This window comes from Saccoglossus kowalevskii, chromosome 20 (assembly GCF_978046115.1).
Source record: "Saccoglossus kowalevskii chromosome 20, keSacKowa6.1, whole genome shotgun sequence".
Classification (NCBI taxonomy): domain Eukaryota; kingdom Metazoa; phylum Hemichordata; class Enteropneusta; family Harrimaniidae; genus Saccoglossus; species Saccoglossus kowalevskii.
In genome coordinates this window covers 12,824,039-12,846,077 of record NC_140660.1, presented here as the reverse complement: position 1 = coordinate 12,846,077, position 22,039 = coordinate 12,824,039, and the positions used below count along the sequence as shown (strand labels likewise).

At 36.1% G+C, this 22,039-nt stretch overlaps 1 protein-coding gene across 1 annotated transcript; it reads right to left on the bottom strand.

Moving 5' to 3' along the window:
* Positions 1-4,249: 4,249 nt before the first annotated feature.
* On the bottom strand, positions 4,250-21,937 carry LOC102800543 (endoplasmic reticulum junction formation protein lunapark-B-like). The gene is made up of 9 exons (XM_085494539.1): positions 21,767-21,937; positions 19,928-20,157; positions 18,319-18,377; positions 17,121-17,161; positions 16,087-16,222; positions 14,322-14,408; positions 13,471-13,635; positions 11,959-12,081; positions 4,250-9,098 (listed from the first exon to the last, which is right to left on the bottom strand). The coding sequence occupies exons 1-9, from the start codon at positions 21,791-21,793 to the stop codon at positions 8,776-8,778; spliced, it is 1,191 nt and encodes a 396-aa protein (XP_085350665.1). The 5' UTR covers positions 21,794-21,937; the 3' UTR covers positions 4,250-8,775.
* Positions 21,938-22,039: the final 102 nt, after the last annotated feature.

Below are 22,039 nucleotides of genomic sequence, written 5' to 3'. Positions count from 1 at the left end.
TTTAGGATGGTTCCACTTAACGCTATTTCTGGTCTCGGGTCACATGACCCAGGTCTAAATCTTTTGCTATTTAAGTTATATGACAAAGTCCAAAGTTCTCTGCAACTTGAGTCATATGACCCAGGCCTAAGTCCTTTGCAACTTGAGTCATATGACCCAGGCCTAAGTCCTTTGCAACTTGAGTCATATGACCAAGGCCCAAGTCCTCTGCAACTTGAGTCATATGACCAAGACCCAAGTCCTTTGCATCTTGAGTCATATGACCCAGGCCTAAGTCCTTTGCAACTTGAGTCATATGACCCAGGCCTAAGTCCTTTGTAACTTGAGTCATATGACCAAGGCCTAAGTCTCTGCATCTTGAGTCATATGCCCCAGGCCCAAGTCCTCTGCAACTTGAGTCATATGACCCAGGCCTAAGTCCTCTGCAACTTGAGTCATATGACCCAGGCCTAAGTCCTTTGTAACTTGAGTCATATGACCAAGGCCTAAGTCTCTGCATCTTGAGTCATATGACCCAGGCCTAAGTCTCTGCATCTTGAGTCATATGACCAAGGCCTAAGTCCTTTGCAGCTTGAGTCATATGACCAAGGCCCAAGTCCTCTGCAACTTGAGTCATATGACCCAGGCCTAAGTCCTCTGCAACTTGAGTCATATGACCAAGGCCTAAGTCCTCTGCAACTTGAGTCATATGACCCAGGCCTAAGTCCTTTGCAACTTGAGTCATATGACCAAGGCCTAAGTCTCTGCATCTTGAGTCATATGACCCAGGCCCAAGTCCTCTGCATCTTGAGTCATATGACCAAGGCCCAAGTCCTCTGCAACTTGAGTCATATGACCCAGGCCTAAGTCCTTTGCAACTTGAGTCATATGACCCAGGCCTAAGTCCTTTGCAACTTGAGTCATGTGACCAAGACCTAAGTCCTTTGCAACTTGAGTCATATGACCAAGGCCTAAGTCCTTTGCAACTTGAGTCATGTGACCCAGGCTTAAGTCCTCTGCAACTTGAGTCATATGACCAAACCCTAAGTCCTTTGCAACTTGAGTCATATGACCCAGGCCTAAGTCCTTTGCAACTTGAGTCATGTGACCCAGGCTTAAGTCCTTTGCATCTTGAGTCATATGACCCAGGCCTAAGTCCTTTGCAACTTGAGTCATATGACCAAGGCCCAAGTCCTCTGCAACTTGAGTCATATGCCCCAGGCCTAAGTCCTCTGCATCTTGAGTCATATGACCAAGGCCTAAGTCCTTTGCAACTTGAGTCATATGACCAAGGCCTAAGTCTCTGCATCTTGAGTCATATGACCCAGGCCTATGTCCTTTGCATCTTGAATCATATGACCAAGGCCTAAGTCCTTTGCAGCTTGAGTCATATGACCAAGGCCCAAGTCCTCTGCAACTTGAATCATATGACCCAGGCCTAAGTCCTTTGCAACTTGAGTCATATGACCAAGGCCTAAGTCCTTTGTAACTTGAGATATATGACCAAGGCCTAAGTCCTTTGCAGCTTGAGTCATATGACCAAGGCCCAAGTCCTCTGCAACTTGAGTCATATGACCCAGGCCTAAGTCCTTTGCAACTTGAGTCATATGACCCAGGCCTAAGTCCTCTGCAACTTGAGTCATATGACCAAGACCTAAGTCCTTTGCAACTTGAGTCATATGACCCAGGCCTAAGTCCTTTGCAACTTGAGTCATGTGACCCAGGCTTAAGTCCTTTGCATCTTGAGTTATATGACCCAGGCCTAAGTCCTTTGCAACTTGAGTCATATGACCAAGGCCTAAGTCCTTTGCAACTTGAGTCATATGACCCAGGCCTAAGTCCTTTGCAACTTGAGTCATGTGACCCAGGCTTAAGTCCTTTGCATCTTGAGTCATATGACCCAGGCCTAAGTCCTCTGCAACTTGAGTCATATGCCCCAGGCCTAAGTCCTCTGCATCTTGAGTCATATGACCCAGGCCTAAGTCCTTTGCATCTTGAGTCATATGACCAAGGCCTAAGTCCTTTGCATCTTGAGTCATATGACCAAGGCCTAAGTCCTCTGCATCTTGAGTCATATGCCCCAGGCCCAAGTCCTCTGCAACTTGAATCATATGACCCAGGCCTAAGTCCTTTGCAACTTGAGTCATATGACCAAGGCCTAAGTCCTTTGCAACTTGAGTCATATGACCCAGGCCTAAGTCCTCTGCAACTTGAGTCATATGACCCAGGCCCAAGTCCTCTGCATCTTGAGTCATATGACCAAGGCATAAGTCCTCTGCAACTTGAGTCATATGACCCAGGCCTAAGTCCTTTGCAACTTGAGTCATATGACCCAGGCCTAAGTCCTTTGCAACATGAGTCATATGACCCAGGCCTAAGTCCTCTGCAACTTGAGTCATATGACCCCGGCCTAAGTCCTTTGCAACTTGAGTCATATGACCCAGGCCTAAGTCTCTGCAACTTGAGTCATATGACCAAGACCTAAGTCCTTTGCAACTTGAGTCATATGACCAAGGCCCAAGTCCTCTGCAACTTGAGTCATATGACCAAGGCCTAAGTCCTCTGCATCTTGAGTCATATGACCAAGGCCTAAGTCCTTTGCAACTTGAGTCATATGACCAAGGCCTAAGTCCTCTGCATCTTGAGTCATATGACCAAGGCCTAAGTCCTCTGCATCTTGAGTCATATGACCAAGGCCTAAGTCCTCTGCATCTTGAGTCATATGACCAAGGCCTAAGTCCTCTGCATCTTGAGTCATATGACCAAGGCCTAAGTCCTCTGCATCTTGAGTCATATGACCAAGGCCTAAGTCCTTTGCAACTTGAGTCATATGACCAAGGCCTAAGTCCTCTGCATCTTGAGTCATATGACCAAGGCCTAAGTCCTCTGCATCTTGAGTCATATGACCAAGGCCTAAGTCCTTTGCAACTTGAGTCATATGACCAAGTCCTCTGCATCTTGAGTCATATGACCCAGGCCTAAGTCCTCTGCATCTTGAGTCATATGACCAAGGCCTAAGTCCTCTGCATCTTGAGTTATATGACCAAGGCCTAAGTCCTTTGCAACTTGAGTCATATGACCAAGGCCCAAGTCCTCTGCAACTTGAGTCATATGACCCAGGCCTAAGTCCTTTGCATCTTGAGTCATATGACCAAGGCCTAAGTCCTTTGCATCTTGAGTCATATGACCAAGGCCTAAGTCCTCTGCATCTTGAGTCATATGCCCCAGGCCAAAGTCCTCTGCAACTTGAATCATATGACCCAGGCCTAAGTCCTTTGCAACTTGAGTCATATGACCAAGGCCTAAGTCCTTTGCAACTTGAGTCATATGACCCAGGCCTAAGTCCTCTGCAACTTGAGTCATATGACCCAGGCCCAAGTCCTCTGCATCTTGAGTCATATGACCAAGGCCTAAGTCCTTTGCAACTTGAGTCATATGACCCAGGCCTAAGTCCTTTGCATCTTGAGTCATATGACCCAGGCCTAAGTCCTTTGCATCTTGAGTCATATGACCAAGGCCTAAGTCCTTTGCATCTTGAGTCATATGACCAAGGCCTAAGTCCTTTGCATCTTGAGTCATATGACCCAGGCCTAAGTCCTTTGCATTTTGAGTCATATGACCCAGGCCCAAGTCCTCTGCATCTTGAGTCATATGACCCAGGCCTAAGTCCTTTGCATCTTGAGTCATATGACCCAGGCCTAAGTCCTTTGCATCTTGAGTCATATGACCAAGGCCTAAGTCCTCTGCATCTTGAGTCATATGACCAAGGCCTAAGTCCTTTGCATCTTGAGTCATATGACCCAGGCCTAAGTCCTTTGCATTTTGAGTCATATGACCCAGGCCCAAGTCCTCTGCATCTTGAGTCATATGGCCAAGGCCTAAGTCCTTTGCATCTTGAGTCATATGATCCAGGCCTAAGTCCTTTGCATCTTGAGTCATATGACCAAGGCCTAAGTCCTTTGCAACTTGAGTCATATGACCCAGGCCTAAGTCCTTTGCATCTTGAGTCATATGACCCAGGCCTAAGTCCTTTGCATCTTGAATCATATGACCAAGGCCTAAGTCCTTTGCATCTTGAGTCATATGACCAAGGCCTAAGTCCTCTGCATCTTGAGTCATATGACCAAGGCCTAAGTCTTTCGCATCTTGAATCATATGACCAAGGCCTAAGTCCTTTGCATCTTGAGTCATATGACCCAGGCCTAAGTCCTTTGCATCTCGAGTCATATGACCCAAGTCCATTACAATTTGAAACAACATGACACAGATCTAGTTTGTCGGTAACACATTTTTCTTCATTGAATCAAGCAAATGCAAATACTTTTGAAATACAATTGTACCTTACGAACCCACATTTATATAAATTCAGGCACCCTATATATCACATGGTCAATCAAAATGGCCACCATATCTCGTGCTTATGACAAAATGTAAATTTCATTCAAAATATTGTTTCAACAGTTTATATTAGTATCATGAACAAAGTGGGTTATTTATCATCAAAAACATTTTTTTTTCCTTTTCGTATAATAAAAAATAATAATTCTTAACATACAGTGCCTTTATTCATTCATGTTCCTACATGTACATCATATAAGAAATCTCTATTAATATTGTGAAATCATGCATTTTCACTGGCATTTTATTTCACTACCTGTAAGCGAATATGTGCATATATTCTATTGTTGTTGTACATGTAGTGGATTACTGTAAAATGACTAATTTTCACTGGCATTTTATTTCACTACCTGTAAGCGAATATGTGCATATATTCTATTGTTGTTGTACATGTAGTGGATTACTGTAAAATGACTAATTTTCACTGGCATTTTATTTCACTACCTGTAAGCGAATATGTGCATTCTATTGTTGTTGTACATGTAGTGGATTACTGTAAAATGACTAATTTTCACTGGCATTTTATTTCACTACCTGTAAGCGAATATGTGCATTCTATTGTTGTTGTACATATAGTGGATTACTGTAAAATGACAAATTTTCACTGGGTTTAAATTTCGCAGATTCACCATTTCAGGCATATTCAGTGGGTTTTAAATTCACGGTTTATCATTTAGATAATGTGTTCTATGCTAAATTTTACATATTCACTGGATTTTAATTTAGCTCATTTTCCAGTCAGCGAAATAAGCAAAATTAAAACCCTGTGAAAAATTAATCCTTTTACAGGATATTATCAGCGAAAATTAAAACCCAGTGAATATTTAATCCTTTTACAGTATATTATCAGCGAAAAATTAAAACCCAGTGAATATTTAATGCATTCACAGTAGGATGGTAGGATTACTCTTGATGCAGGCTACTAGATCTAACTGACGGAATTACCATCAAATGTTGACTAGTTAAGTACAAAGCACAAATTGATAAAACAAATACATATGGTTCGGGGGGAAAAAAGGCCTCAATATTTATATATTTCAGACAAAAATTCAAACCAGTTTACCCTGCACTAAACATGATTTTTGAGGTTTCCATGGTAATATCCTGTAAAGCAATTGAATTTTATGCGACAAATTTCCGCTGAAAAAATGTTGTAGTTGTGAAAATTTTCAATGTAATTCTCCTCGGTTTACCTCTTTGATGAAACATTTTTTATTTTTTGCCATAATTTCCCATTGTCAATAAATCGTGATGACAACTTGTGGATCGGTGTTTGACACTCTTTTTCAATTACAGAGGTTTATTCGACTAATGACTCACTAATGACTCACTAATGACTATTTTCGCATGGAATTAATTTTCGCTTTTTCACTGCAGGAATGACTCGGTGAAAATAAAATCCAGCGAATATACCTTTTTTCCTATATTTTACATTCAACTTGCCAAAAATCAGTGAAAATAAATTCCATACAAAAAAGCTAAAATGTCTTTTCAGCGAAAATTAATTTCAGCTAAAATAAAGCATTCTACAGTTTTTACATTGAGTTTGTGAAACAATTTCAACAAGTGTTTTATTTTTAGTAAAGAAGTCAATAACTTTGATAAATTAATTTTTATGACTGGCACAAAATAATTATATATTATTAAGGGCTGATTCAAGTGGCAGCTGAGATTCCATCAACAACAAAATACTATATACTGTAAAATACTTTATTTTAGCTGGAATTAATTTTTGCTGAAAATTGGGTGTTTTATATGGAATTTATTATAACTGATTTTTGATGAGTTGAATGTGAAACATAAACAAGCAGCCTGTCGGCTGAGATAGCTCCGCTGTTAGCAATGCACATGGCAATTATAGAACAGAAGATATCATTAGAAAATGAACAAATCTGAGAGAGGTCCACATGTAGTACCTATATGTATAATATATCAAAGCAATTGGACTTGCGGTTTTCAACAAGAAGTCGAAAATATCACTTTTTACCAAAAATTACAAAAATATTCATCAAAATTAGAGAATTAAAGATATCATCATGAAATGAACAAATCTGAGAGAGGTTCACATTTAGTACCTATATATGTAATATCAAAGCAATTGGACTTGCGGTTTTCAACAAGAAGTCGAAAATATCACTTTTTACCAAAAATGACAAAAATATTCACCAAAATTAGAGAATTAAAGATATCATTACAAAATGAACAAATCTGAGAGAGGTCTACCCAAGGTACATATACACCAAGTATCAAAGCATTCAGGCTTGTAGTTTTCAAGAAGAAGTCGAAAAAGTAAAACATTGACACGGACGACGACGACGGACAATCACTCATATGATAAGCTCCGCTCAACAAAGTCGACAGCGGAGCTAAAAAAAGGGTATATTCGCTGGATTTTATTTTCGCTAAATTATTCCTTCAGCGAAAATTAATTCCAAGCGGAAATAAAGTATTTTACAGCAATTTGTTTGTGGCCCTTTTTATTTCCATACTTTTTTTTGGTATTCTTCATTTGCCTGATTTACGAAATCACAATGATGGAGGCGAGAACACTATTTAGGAAGAAAAATGAAATCAAATGGTTCATTCACTGTCAACAAAATCCCAGCGGTCATTTGCAGATAAAACAATTATCAAATCGTAAATTTAATAATTTATAGGTGTATGACTGTAGTGATCTTGACTGGACAGGGAAAAATATAATTTACGTACAAATTGTTAATTGGAATTAATATAATTTTAAATAAATAATAAATTAATGATCAACAAACTGATATGATAGTAGTGTGGCAAGTCTAATAAATAAGTTTCAACAAAACAATATAGGGTCATGTGATAATCTGTGAGATAACATGCACTGACCTGACCAATATGTACACCATAAAATATCAAGTAAGGAGAAAATAAGTACAAAATAAGCAAATTTAAGGACGGTGGTCGTCGCACCATGCATGCACAGGATACGGGTCTCGTATAAACAAAGATGGCGACTTTGACCGTTACGCAGATCAACAAGTACGAACTGAGACGTTAGCAAGCTTTAATTAGGTAATTTCTTTAGCAATTGAAAGGTATCGAAGTAGTCACTGAATTCGTGCATGTCGCACCCAGGTTGAAACTCCTACTTGCGATTTAATTAGAAAAGCGCATTGGATTGTGGGAAAATCAATGTTTATCAACACAAATTTTTCCCATGCGTGGTATGATGACCACAGCCCTTTCAGCGAGATTCTAAAGTTAGATTTTTAAACCAACGAGTTAGGCAGCTTTGTTAGTCCTTGAGGGTAAGGTCACATTGTTGGTACGTTTGTCTGATTGACAAGAATTTGTAGCTAGTCGTGTAAAAGATTTAAATTAATCCAAGATCTATTTGCAATCATCTACAAGGAGACTTGATTTAATTTCCTCCCTTTCATGTGCATGTCATAAAATCGCTACAATAAGATACAATAAGTAAGAATGCCTCTCATTGGCTTTCCATCATTAACACCCAGTAATTAAGCCAACGGGAACCTCTTTATTTTCTTGGTGAGTCAGAAGTAACGTACTCTGTGATTGGCTACCTAAACATAAGACATAAATACAAGCTAATCAGGATGCACCTTTCATGTTTACTTGGACCAAACACATATGATTGCAGCAAACACAACAATGGCAGTGTGCCCTCCACAGGTTTGATTCTGTAGGAGCGCCCTCTACAGGACTGATTTGGTAGAGTCAAAGTAAAATTCTCAGGTTGAGTAAGCATGATGGCTGCTTAGAAGAGAGGTCTTCCAGAAAAGGAAAAAAAAAAAAAAAAAAAAATTGTATAAACGAAAATGTTGTGGCCCCTGATTCCATGCATGGATTTAACATAAAATTATGAAAAGATTAAACAAGAAACTTGTCATATAATCTAAATCAGTGTATCAAAAAAAAAAAAAAAAAATTGCCATCATACTTTGTTGTTTCCTTCCTCCAGTGATGCAAGGTGGAGTCAATGCAAAGCTACCTTAGACTGTACCTGATTGGCTACCACGCCCTAACACCTAACAATCAGACCTATCAGAAAACAGCTTGTTTTTTGACAAATCAAATTCTGCTTTGTGTATATGCTTCGACTCCACTGACGCAGGCGACATGTGACAGACTAAGTAAACAGCTCAGAGACGTATAAGCAATTTGCATATGACAAAAATTATAAATTAATTTAGTGAATTTTTTATTTGCAATTATTAAGCAAAACATGCCAAGCCTATTATGAATATATATATAAATCTCTTTTGCATGCTTTTAGCAATTTTGTGAAAATTTGATGTCAACAGAACCTTGTTGTTTTTTTCTGTGCTATATTCCAAACACATCAAGTCTTCAATTTCTCTTAGCCCGGCTACAATTAGATGTTTTAAGTGTGTGAGTACGCTAATAGTTTTCGGCTGCAGCGGTTTCTTCAATGCCGTTACTGACACCATTTGTTGACTGTATGTTATCTGCAGCGTTTTCCACTTTACACGCAATATCATCGCTGTCAGCCTCCCCGTCTGCTGTGTCACCGCTTTCAACACCGTTTTCGCCTTCTTCTAATTCCTCATCATCATCAACTGGCTCTGTCACGTCCGGCTGTTTTGGTGTCAGTGTTTCTTGTGGGGGTGATTTGACCGTGAGATCCGGCTTTCCTGGTTCTGTTTTCATTGCTGGGTGACTGGCAGTGTGAAGCTGTTGGTTGATAGGTTGTCGTATCGTACCTGCAAAAAAACAAAGCACAATCTGTTTAAATACATCGCCTGCTAAGCAGTGTGCCCTCTAAAGCTGATAAATCATGCTGCTGAAGCATACACATTTCAGCCAGTTTTACTATAAAATCTGTATTAGAAACCGCGGTTTCATGCTTTGTGAATATTTATGAGATTGTGAATATTCATGAGATTGTAAAAATTCACGAGTTTGTGAAAATTCATGAGATTGTGAATATTCATGAGTTTGTGAATATTCATGAGTTTGTGAATATTCATGAGATTGTGAATATTCATGAGATATTCATGAGATTGTGAATATTCATGAGATTGTGAATATTCATGAGATTGTGAAAATTTATGAGATTGTGAATATTCATGAGTTTGTGAATATTTACGAGATTGTGAATATTCATGAGATTGTGAATATTCATGAGTTTGTGAATATTCATGAGATTGTGAAAATTCATGAGATTGTGAATATTCATGAGATTGTGAATATTCATGAGATTGTAAAAATTCACGAGTTTGTGAAAATTCATGAGATTGTGAATATTCATGAGATTGTAAAAATTCACGAGTTTGTGAAAATTCATGAGATTGTGAATATTCACGAGTTTGTGAATATTTATGAGATTGTGAATATTCATGAGATTGTGAATATTCATGAGATTGTGAAAATTTATGAGATTGTGAATATTCATGAGTTTGTGAATATTCATGAGATTGTGAATATTCATGAGATTGTGAATATTCATGAGATTGTGAACATTCATGAGATTGTGAATATTCATGAGATTGTGAATATTCATGAGATTGTGAATATTCATGAGATTGTGAATATTCATGAGATTGTGAATATTCATGAGATTGTGAATATTCATGAGATTGTGAATATTCACGAGATTGCGAATATTCATGAGATTGTGAAAATTTGAGATTGTGAATATTCATGAGATTGTGAAAATTTATGAGATTGTGAATATTCACGAGATTGCGAATATTCATGAGATTGTGAAAATTTATGAGATTGTGAATATTCATGAGATTGTGAATATTCATGAGATTGTGAATATTCATGAGATTGTGAATATTCATGAGATTGTGAATATTCATGAGATTGTGAAAATTTATGAGATTGTGAATATTCATGAGTTTGTGAAAATTCACGAGTTTGTGAAAATTCATGAGATTGTGAATATTCATGAGATTGTGAATATTCATGAGATTGTGAATATTCATGAGATTGTAAATATTCATGAGATTGTGAATATTCATGAGATTGTGAATATTCATGAGATTGTGAATATTCATGAGATTGTGAATATTCACGAGATTGCGAATATTCATGAGATTGTGAAAATTTATGAGATTGTGAATATTCATGAGATTGTGAAAATTTATGAGATTGTGAATATTCACGAGATTGCGAATATTCATGAGATTGTGAAAATTTATGAGATTGTGAATATTCATGAGATTGTGGATATTCATGAGATTGTGAATATTCATGAGATTGTGAATATTCACGAGATTGCGAATATTCACGAGATTGTGAATATTCATGAGATTGTAAATATTCATGAGATTGTGAATATTCATGAGATTGTGAATATTCATGAGATTGTGAAAATTCATGAGATTGTGAATATTCATGAGATTGTGAACATTCATGAGATTGTGAATATTCATGAGATTGTGAATATTCACGAGTTTGTGAATATTCACGCGATTGTGAACATTCATGAGAATGTGAATATTCACGAGAATGTGAATATTCATGAGATTGTAAATATTCATGAGATTGTGAATATTCATGAGATTGTGAATATTCATGAGATTGTGAATATTCATGAGATTGTGAATATTCATGAGATTGTAAATATTCATGAGATTGTGAATATTCATGAATTGTGAATATTCAGGAGATTGTGAATATTTACGAGTTTGTGAATATTTCTGTTACATTGTACCATTTTAATAGAAGCCGCGGTTTCTAATACAGATTTTACGATACTAATTCCCTGACACACCTTTGAAGCAACAGAAAATCGTACATTAATATAGTGATCTTTAACAAAACATCTTACTATAGTTACAAAGTTATAAACAGAATAAGTGTGAATTCAAAAGAAATCAGGAGCCACAACATTTTCGTTTGAGCCTTAACCTTTTCTCACCAAAATTTGTCTGCACTTTTGTTTTATATTCTGGAAATGAATCCTAATTTTGGAGCCAACTGAAAAATCAAAAAAATTGGCTATTTTTGTCCTAGTTCTAAAATAAGTGCAGACTATAAACAGGACTATTTTTGAATTTGTGATGAAAAGAGGAACCGGTGGTGAAAAGGTTAAGTCGCCAATGAAAAAGACTGACTTCCTCAGCAGACAACAAGCTGACTCAACTGTTAGTCCTGTTACAGGGGCACACTGCTGTTGAAATTGTTTTATTTCCAATTATTTCCCACAGTTTCTTTACTTTGGCTGGTGACCCCATATTTGTTTGACTCCCACAGTTCCTTGCTTATGCTGGTGACCCCATATTTTTTTCCAGTTTTGTTAAGCGAAACTCAGAGATTATGGTATAAAATGACAATTTACCGAAACGAAATGTCAAATACGTTACCATCTTCTTTCTGTTAGCCTCTCATTGATGATTTTATGTGTCTTTTTTCATAATAGTGTGCATAGTGCATCAACATTTTCTGCAGTTTCTTCACATGACCAATTACAACAAGACGTCAATCACTAAACCCTTAGTTGTCACATCGCATTTCATGTGACATTAATGAAAATAGCAAAAATGAAGAATTTACTACTTACACATTGCTTGTCAGGATGGTGGTGTAGAAGTGAGGAAGGGGAAAACTTACCTTGATGTTGTCTTTTTGGAGTGGGTGGGGGTGTGCCTCCATGTAAAGCCACAGCTAGTGGTGGTGCATTGGGTTTAGTTTTTCTGGCAGGATTCATCCCATTACAATATGCACACTTAAAAGCTGAAATAAACATGACGAAGAACACTGAAGAAACTACATCGAAAATTGACAAACTGTAAAAAAGGAAAATCTTCACTGGATTTAATTTTAGCAGATTTGCTGAAAGAAACAATGCATTATATACTTTGCTTTTCAATGGGTTGTATATAGTTTACAGGAATCTTGCCAGGTCGCTCATAAATATTAATGAGCTATATGAATATTAATGAGCGTGCTCACAGTGCAAATATTTTTTTTTTATTGGAGTCAACACATTATGTTTCACAATTTAGAAGAGTTTGAATTTAGAAATGAAACATTCTCGAAATGCAAATGCTGCAGACTAAAAAACAGAAACAAATAAATTATTGTTGCAATATTAATGTCTTTTGTAAAAAGTTAAATAAAACGCATTTGAAAAGTTTCAGCCAGGAATATGTTGATGAATTTCATGATCTTATTTACTCCAAAAACATTATCCCTAAAAAAATCAACCACGTAATTACTTGGCGTATTGTTGTAATTTATTATTCGTACCATAAACTTCTAAAACATTCACATTTACAGTATTGAACAAAAAAATAAAACTTCCAAACGATCATCAAAGTTACGACATGATATAACTTGTTATACACAGGTTATACCAATAATTCCTTTTACTCAGTCATGATGCCATGCAAAAAAGGTTATTTCCTTTTTTTGATATAAATGCCATGATGTCTGTGGTGCAGTCGTTGACCGACATGTGTCCTTTGACCCGATGGGTCAAGAATGTCATTAACCAATCAGAATGCCACATGGTAATGCCGGTAGAACCGGTAGAAGTTTTCCAAATGGAACATAAAAAAATAGATTGTGGAAGTAAAGCGAAGTCATAGCACGATGTGTTGGTATGGATTTCAGATAAAAACTGCATGATGGTTTTCGAAAGAGGTGATTAGCAATTTTTAAAAGATAAAAGAAGTCTTGAAAGAAGAGTTTTTGCATGATTCGTGATGATAACAGTTCAAATGTATTTTACCCAATCACGCAATAAACACGTTTTTTTTTTTTCTTGAGTAGCATAAACCCATCATGAACTCTGCTTTGACCATGTTATATCAGGCAGAATTGATTTTGAAAGAATTTTAGCTTTCATTTCAAAGACTGTGTCTATCGTCAGAAAGTATTTATTTTATTATTTAATAATTTATTAAAATACATAAGTTTGTCCAACTCCCTGTGATATATCAGTGGAACATTCATGGAAAAAATTAACTAATTATGCAAATTAGGTAATTGGTATCCACAATTATTTACCCTAAAACTACTTGCTGAAATCCTGCACACAGATACAGAATTTGTTCCATGATATTCTCCATGTAAATTGGAACATACCAAAGCATATATAGGGGTGGAAGACTTACTCACCAAGGTATTCAAACTCTTCAGCAAGGGCCATACCATTATGTGACTGACAAATTTTACAGATCAATGCATATCTATAGTTTGGCCCATCACCAACTAAGTACTCAACAACTTTGTCCACCGCACCACGGTCTCTTGGCAAAATAGGACGGGGTGTGGTAATTGGTCCTGGTGAATAAAAACAAAAGTGATTATTAGTTTATCATTGTGAACACTAGAGGGTGCTGCCTAAGTAGTGGGAAATAGTATAAATCATTTCATTTTTACTCATCTAATGAATGCATTTAAAATCTACCCTTCATGGGAACAACACATTCTTAAAACAGAATGGAAAGGTGATATGAACTTATAAGGCCAAATAAAACGAATCATGTGTTTCTAGTAACAGTCTTAAAAATACTGTATTTACTCTATTAGAAGTACATTTCCAATAGAAGTGCAAATGTTGTATACTGAATCATTAAAATAATTTGACTTAATACAAATATAGAAACACCTCTGTAATTTACATATGTGCAAGTACTACTAATAGATCAAATATAGGCTGGGTGGGAAAAATTTTTTTATTTTATTTTATTGTATTTTTCCCCAATTATGTTTTAACTATAGATGTGAAAAATTACATCCAAGTTAGTTTTCAGAATGTATTTTCCTTACAGCAAAGAAGGAAGTAAATGAAATAAAAAAAAAATACAACATTGGTGGAATGACCTAATCTAATTAGCATAGAAATAAATACTTTTCACCTTATTTGCATAAAATAAACTTTTCATTTTTCTTCTCAAAATGGGTAAGTATGGTTTACTGGAAACACAGAATTAATTTTATTTGGCCTTACTGATACACTGACTTACTTTGTAGCCTCATTTGCTGCCCAGGAGTACCTTGTCCAGGAGGAGCACCGACCATACCCCGTGCTGCGGGAGTACGTTGACGCACAGCTATTGCAAATATAAATAAATGTGACATATAACGATAAGACAATAAAACTCATCGAATATCAATGAAAAAGCATAATACTGTATATGCATTAATTATTCACTATTTTCGCTAAAATTTTGGTAAAATTTGCTGAAATTAAACCCACTTGAGCATGTAAAATAACAACAGCACTTTGTTTTGCTGCCAAATTTGTGAACTTAAAAAACAGTGAAATTTCTCAAAACATCAAAATAGTGAATTAAATGCCAGTGAAAGTAAATGGTTTTACAGTATCAGGGGTTCTTCCAGACAGGGCAACAGGGGCGCAGCGCCCTCATACCCCGGGCTAGCGCCCTTTCACCAAACTTGGAACAGTCAGTATACTGTAGAATACTTTATTTTCGCTTGGAATTTATTTTCGCTGAAGGGATGATTCCGTGAAAATAAAATCCAGCGAATATACTTTTTTTCCTATATTTTACATTAAACTCATGAAAAATCAGTGAAAATAAATTCCAAGCAAAACGCCCAAAAAGTCTTTTCAGTGAAAATTAATTCCAGCGAAAATAAAGTATTCCACAGTATTATGATCAGATATACTAGTACCATGGTAACAAAGGTGTGCTCCATCTTTTCTAGAAAAACTCCTGAGTATGACTAAATAGATTAATCGTTTCACCGCCAGATTTTTTCGCCAAAATTATTCTGCACATTTTTCATATATTTTTCTATATTTCTGGAAATGAACCCTAATTTTTGAGCCAACAAACAAAATGTGAGTTAATTTTCAGTTTTTTGATTCCAAAAATTTGGCTATATTTGTTCTAATCTTTTGAAGAAAAGGACAGACTATAAACAGGAATATTTTGTGAATTTGTGATGAAAAAAGCGATCTGGTGGTGAAAAGGTTAAAGTAGTTGCGGCTAAACACATTTTTGACACATGAATTATTGGTACTGCAGACAACATCTGTTGTATTGTGTTTGTATTAAAGCCATGGTGAGGTGTAACATTTATAGATAAGACTCAATAGAGTGTAACATAGTCAACCTGTTTGAGATGCAAATGTACAAGACATTTTATCAAATACAACTTTCAATTTCAAACTGTATGGGTGTTGAAATTTTATTTTGAATGACAGGTTGGAATTTGAAACTGAATATTTGGTTGGAATTTTAAATTGAATCTCAGGTTGAATTTGAAACTGCATCTGAGATTGAATTTCAAACTGAATCTATGGTTGAAATATGGAGCTTAATCTGAGGTTGAATTTGAAACTACATCTCAGTTTGGAATAAGAAACTGAATCTGAGGATCGAATTTGAAAAATTTATTCCGTGGTTGGAATTTAAAACAGAATCTGACGTTGGAATTTGAAAACAGAATCTAAGGTTGGAATTCTAAACAGAATCTAAGGTTTGAATTTGAAAACTGAATCTAAGGTTGGAATTTGAAAACTGAATCTAAGGTTGGAATTTGAAAACTGAATCTAAGGTTTGAATTTCAAACTGAATCTCAGGTTTGAATTTCAAACTGCATCTGAGATTGGAATTTGAAACAGAAGTTGGAATTTGAATATGAAGTTGGAATTTGAATATGAAGTTGGAATTTGCATGTGAGTAAGAAATCTGAAACAGAGTGCCAGTAACAAGGGCTGGAATTTAAAATGCAAGGCAGCAATGTTAGAATAATACATACCTGATCCAGGTGGAGATCTTCCCTGTGCCATCTGTGGTCTCACTGGTGGTGACTCTGGCTTCTTAAAAGTAGGGTCATATTTTTCTAAGATTTCTTTGGCAGTTTTATAAGTCTCATGCTCCATAACATCCTCAAGCTAAAAATTAAGTAAAAAATGATAACATAAGGTTATTACAAGGATACCTCAAAGTATGCACGAAGACAGTACAGTGAGAGTATTGACCAACGTGCAGCAGTGTACTGTCTGAGTGCATACTTTACAGTATCCTCGTATTAACCTTATTATTATACATCTTTTCCTCCCAGGAATATACATCATGGGAATGCCAAAATACAAAACTTTTGGAACAGATTTAGCAAACATTTTTGTGTGGGGTCCGTTCAAACCATGGGGGCAGCCATGTTTGTTTGTTATTATGAGAGGGCGCTTACACACGTAATCATGCCATATATGGAATTCGCGTTTCCTAATATGGTAGGGATGAAAATACCTAGTGCAATACTGCAAAATTACGGCATGTTGTAACTTATGGCGTTACGGTGACAGATGTATAATAATGTAAAATACTTGTATGGAAAAGGCATGTTTTGTATAAAGTTTATTTTTGCTGGATTTTATTTTCATCCCTCATCATTGAAAATAGTGAAAATAAATTCCAAGTGAAAATAAAGTACTTCACAATGTACAGCAATACAAATACATACATCAGCGTAATAGTTATAAAGTTTTTTTTTTTGGCTGTCTGTTTTTGATATAGAACACTTCTGAGGTTGAGATCCAGTTAGATTGTGATAATCTGCCACCCAATGTGACAAGGATACCGCCATTTTTTTACATACAAAGAAAACTGACAACTTTGTCCCCTTCAACTGGACACAGGATCTCTGCAGGGCATTATGGAGTAGGAAGTCTACGACCATGGATATACGATAGAGCTAAATTATTATAACAATAACAATGAATACAATAGAGATGATCACCATATTCCATTGTTATGCAAATTCGAAACAAAAAATGCCCAAAATTAACATACCATTTTTTTCTTTTTTTCAAGTAATTCTTCTAAGGCAAGATCTGATTCACAAAAAAAAAGAGCAATGCAGATTAGTGGCCGACAATTAATATACATGTATATTGTGAACTGCTTTAATTTCGAGAGAGAAAAATTTTTTGCGAATTTCAAACGCAATAAAAATAGTGAAATTTTGTAGCAGTGAAAATGTGTTTAGGGAACAATGAGATAGAGTGCCAGCGAATATGTGAAATTTTATCGCCGATCAATGAAAGCGCAAACATTTTCACAGCAAAAATTAAGTGGTTTACAGCGGCTGACAAGTATTTTCACACTATTGGTGCATATGCATTATTTTCAACCCGTTGCTGATTCCCAGCATCCTTTTCAGCCATTTTCGTAGAGGATGTGGGAACTAGCAAATTTCCTCTCGCAGCATCGCACATGCTTCTACTAGAGGAAATAAACAGCAAACAAATATAAAAACAAACTATGTAAAAACAAAAGTAACAAGAGAAAAGTTGTTTGAGGGCATCTCTTTTTTACTGGCCACAAAATCAGGTTAACAATATTTAAATTGTGGATGATTTGGGCATGAGTGCACATTCTAAATAAAAATGTGAATTCACAGTCATGACTTGTGTATTATGGCAACAGCTGGGTTTGATGTTGCTGGGCCTCAATGGCTATTACTTTTGTTAACTGTACTCCCTCCCCCCCCGAATATGAGAATACTGTAAAAGGGTTAATTATTCACTGGGTTTTAATTTTGCTTATTTCGCTGAATGGAAAATGCGCTAAATTAAAACCCAGTAAATATATAAAATTTAGCATAGAACACATTATCTAAATGATAAACCGTGAATTTAAAACCCACTGAATATGCCTGAAATGGTATATGAGCGAAATTTAAACCCAGTGAAAATTAGTCATTTTACAGTATATACATCATATGCATGAATTTCATGGCTAACATGAGCGTCTATTATCATATAGTAAAATACTGGTAGCAAGTTACTATGGATACTGAAATGTTTTTTAGCCATTTAAACTTGGATTCCCTGTATTTTAGCGGTGAATAACTGGTTACAACTTACATCTTGTAGCAAGTAAAGCAAATATTTTGAGGTGGGGTGTTAATGGTTAGAGATATATGAAGTGGTGGCAGAGGTGTGAAGAGGTAAAGATATAATTTAAAAAAAAAAGTTTTCACACTTACCATTTTTAGTGGTTCGTTTCACAAAATACCAATGAAGCATTTTTTTAACACCCCAGATTCTGAAAAAAATCACAAAAACTTGCAGCTATTCAGAAAAAACACATTTCATTTGTAATCATGACAAAGATACACAGGCAAAAGACACCATAACAGTCCAGTTATCTCAAGTATGAGACAGATATTGGTATTGGTCAAAAGCAGTCACATGATCAATTGATAAATATAGATAATGGCCTCCCTTATCATACTTCTTGCCTCATAACATCTGGAACACTTAGATTGTTGCAGGCAATGAAAGGACGGATGACAAAGATACACAGGCAAAAGACACCATAACAGTCCAGTTATCTCTCAAGTATGAGACAGTTATTGGTATTGGTCAAAAGCAGTCACATGATCAATTGATAAATATAGATAATGGCCTCCTTTTTTATACTTCTTGCCTCATAACATCTGGAACACTTAGATTGTTGCAGGCAATGAAAGGACGGATGACAAAGATACACAGGCAAAAGACACCATAACAGTCCAGTTATCTCTCAAGTATGAGACAGTTATTGGTATTGGTCAAAAGCAGTCACATGATCATATGATCAATATAGATAATGGCCTCCCTTATCATACTTCTTGCCTCATAACATCTGGGACACTTAGATTGTTGCAGGCAATGAAAGGACGGATGACACTTTTGAATACTTTTCTTCACTGGCGATTAATTTTGTTTGGATTCTACACAACTCGGAAAGTTTGCATTTTGCACAGTTTTTTTTAGGATGAAACATTTATTGACTGACAATATCAAGAATAGGTGATTTTTAGTTCGACTGAGAGATTTCGCGAGATGTGTGAAAGACACGCATCGAACGTCTGCTGCAGAAATCAATTTGATTTTGAACTCAAATTTCTTTATTTCGTAGCTCACATCGAAAGGCTTTGAGAGGGGAATATTGCGTTTGAATACCCTTACTTCATTGAAATTGACCATCATCAAATGTGGACAGCACATTATTAAGCATGGAAATGTCCCCGAAATACTTTCGCGTTTATCGAATCCCACGCGATGTTTGACGCCACTACGACGCTATGACCTTTGTTTGTCCTGTTTTTATGTTCGATTTCACGCATAACGCAGGATCTAGCAGTGAGCGGAAAATGGTCTTTTATCAACCCCAACTGGCTGTTATAGGCCTCAGCCATCAGCTTTGACCAACACCAGTCACTTTGGTTCAATAAACTATACATTAATGAAATGCAGGCATTTTTTGCTTGAGTGCTGAAGATTTATTTGTCTGACCTCTGTACCATTCGTCAGGTCTATGGACGTGAAATCTTAATAAGTCCAGATGAATACAGAGTGATACTGACTGGTGGAGCAATAAGGGGTCAACCATTTGAAATCATTGTGGGGGGGGATGGAAGAGTGTGACCGGTGCAAATTGTTTTCTGCCTAATCTGTACTTTTTTATCTTTCTCAAATGTGCCAACATCTTTTCCCTGTAATAATTTGTGTGCAAATTTTTTCTTAATTTTTAAACTAATCTTCCGGCCACCCTCCATGATTTCAAATGGTCGACCCTCAAATCTCTAACACAGCTGAAGTAAAACTTACATGAAAGGAAACACAAGAAGTGGCAGTGCACAGAGGAGTCTTCCTTTCCAGTTATTTGGGAAATAGTAAAAGTAGACGACCACGGTTCCGATAGCGTATAAGATGATGGAGTATAAAAGCAGCATGCCGATATAATGCTTTTCAAGTTGTTGATTACGTCGTTTGAACTTGAACAATGCCTGTATGTCTTTGTCAAGCGACTCCAGCACCTCCATTGTGGAGGGCTTTTTCTGTAAGAAAAAACAATAATACGGTATTTAAGATTGAAAATGATTGGATGAAAACCCTTTGAAATATAATAACACAAGAAAAAAAAATTGTCTAAATTTCTAAATTTATTGATTTTGAAAATTTCTTGTTTAATAACCACATACTAGTAAAAATAACTCTCGCCAAAATATTGTTTTAGACACAATTGCATGGAAAAAGTGACCCTACACAAGGTTGGTGTTTCATTGAAATTGGTCCACCAAGCAGGAATTGAAATAGAATGCACAGTATGCATGTTGAATTTGAAATTTACCTGCATTAATTAATTAACTTGATGTGAAATGCATCACTTTTAAAGTTTTAATTAAATTTACGAGTTTTCGATCAATGAGATAACGCAAGAATTTGCTTTTTTTTTAGTTATCTTACAATATTGGTTGAACTTAATTTAGGCTGAGTGAATATAATGAGAAATTAAAATGTTGTCTGAATTTCTAAACAATGTTTGTAAACAATGACACACTATGGCCATCTGACGCATGCGCAGGTAACAACTCCCCCACTTTAAGAAAAAAAATTGTGTGGTTTTGATAGTGTAGGTTAAATTTTAATTTTGTTTTTCTTCATCTGACATCATTTACTTTGCAAAACCTCGCTTACTACTTTACAAAACACATGTTTACAGTTGAATATTCTCAATTTGGCTAAAACTGAGATTCAACAAATTCAATCTCATTTTTTTTCATTGTCGGCTGAAAAAAGTTCAGAGTAGGTAGTAAGTTTTAAGTACAGTATCTTTGATATTGTCTTACAATGCACCAATCATGTTTGTTTAACTCAACTTTAACAATATTTTAACTTTCAGCCTTCTATTGCCAGAAGGCAGAACTCATCATAACACCACAACTGAACTAGTGTGAGGAAGGGAGGAGGGAGGGGTAATGTGCTTACACTTATGGCAAGTCTGTTGGGATTTTGTGTTTACAGGACTTTTGCGTTCACCCCTCGTTTACAGATTTTATATTTATTTTTTTCAAGAATTTTTCATTAGAATAGCAATAGACTGCAAGCAAGTCTAGGTTGAGCTTTAAAAATACATGTATGAGTCAGCCACAGCATTGTAACACCTCACAGGGACATACTACTTTTCTACAGGGAAGTCAGGGTGCATTAATTGTTTCTTATTTTGCTGAGAAACTAGTGCTGAGAAATCACAGTTGCTCCGTACTCAAAAAATAAATACACGTGTTCTTGACGCACTTTTTAAACAAGCGTTTTTTTTTCTATGTACGCGATTAGAGATCTATTTACTACAAGTCTACTCAACTATAATTGAAAAAACAAATAATATTGCCCAAGATGTATTTGGCTTGGAAATACTGAACTACTTACAAAAAAGTTAACTAATTGCACTGTTTGCAGTAAGTCACAGCATACATAATAGGTATTTCAAAACGCCTTACTATTAACGGTAGTTACTTTTTTATTTTTTTGCAAACTACACCCCGGATACACCCCCAGAAAATCCAAAAAAGGTACAGTGTATGGTCGGTCGCAGCTGTCAAATAAAGTTCATTATAATTTGACGGATACTGCGTAACTTTGGAAGTAAAATATAAATATACTTACTCTGAATCTCGCCAATATTGCGCCCATTTTAAAACTCTCAGTTTCGCAGCAATTTTAAATCTGACGGCGATCAAAACAAATCAGAATTCAAGATCGTGTATTTACATCCAGAACTTACACCACAATACCGTCGCCATTTTGATTTCCTGTCTGTCGCAAAGAAAGTCACGCGAGACCTCTCGAGAACAGTGAAGATTACACAGCTTCCTTCGCTCGAACTAATTATAACAACGATAAACAAATTTGAATATCTTGAATAAATAATGTAAAAGT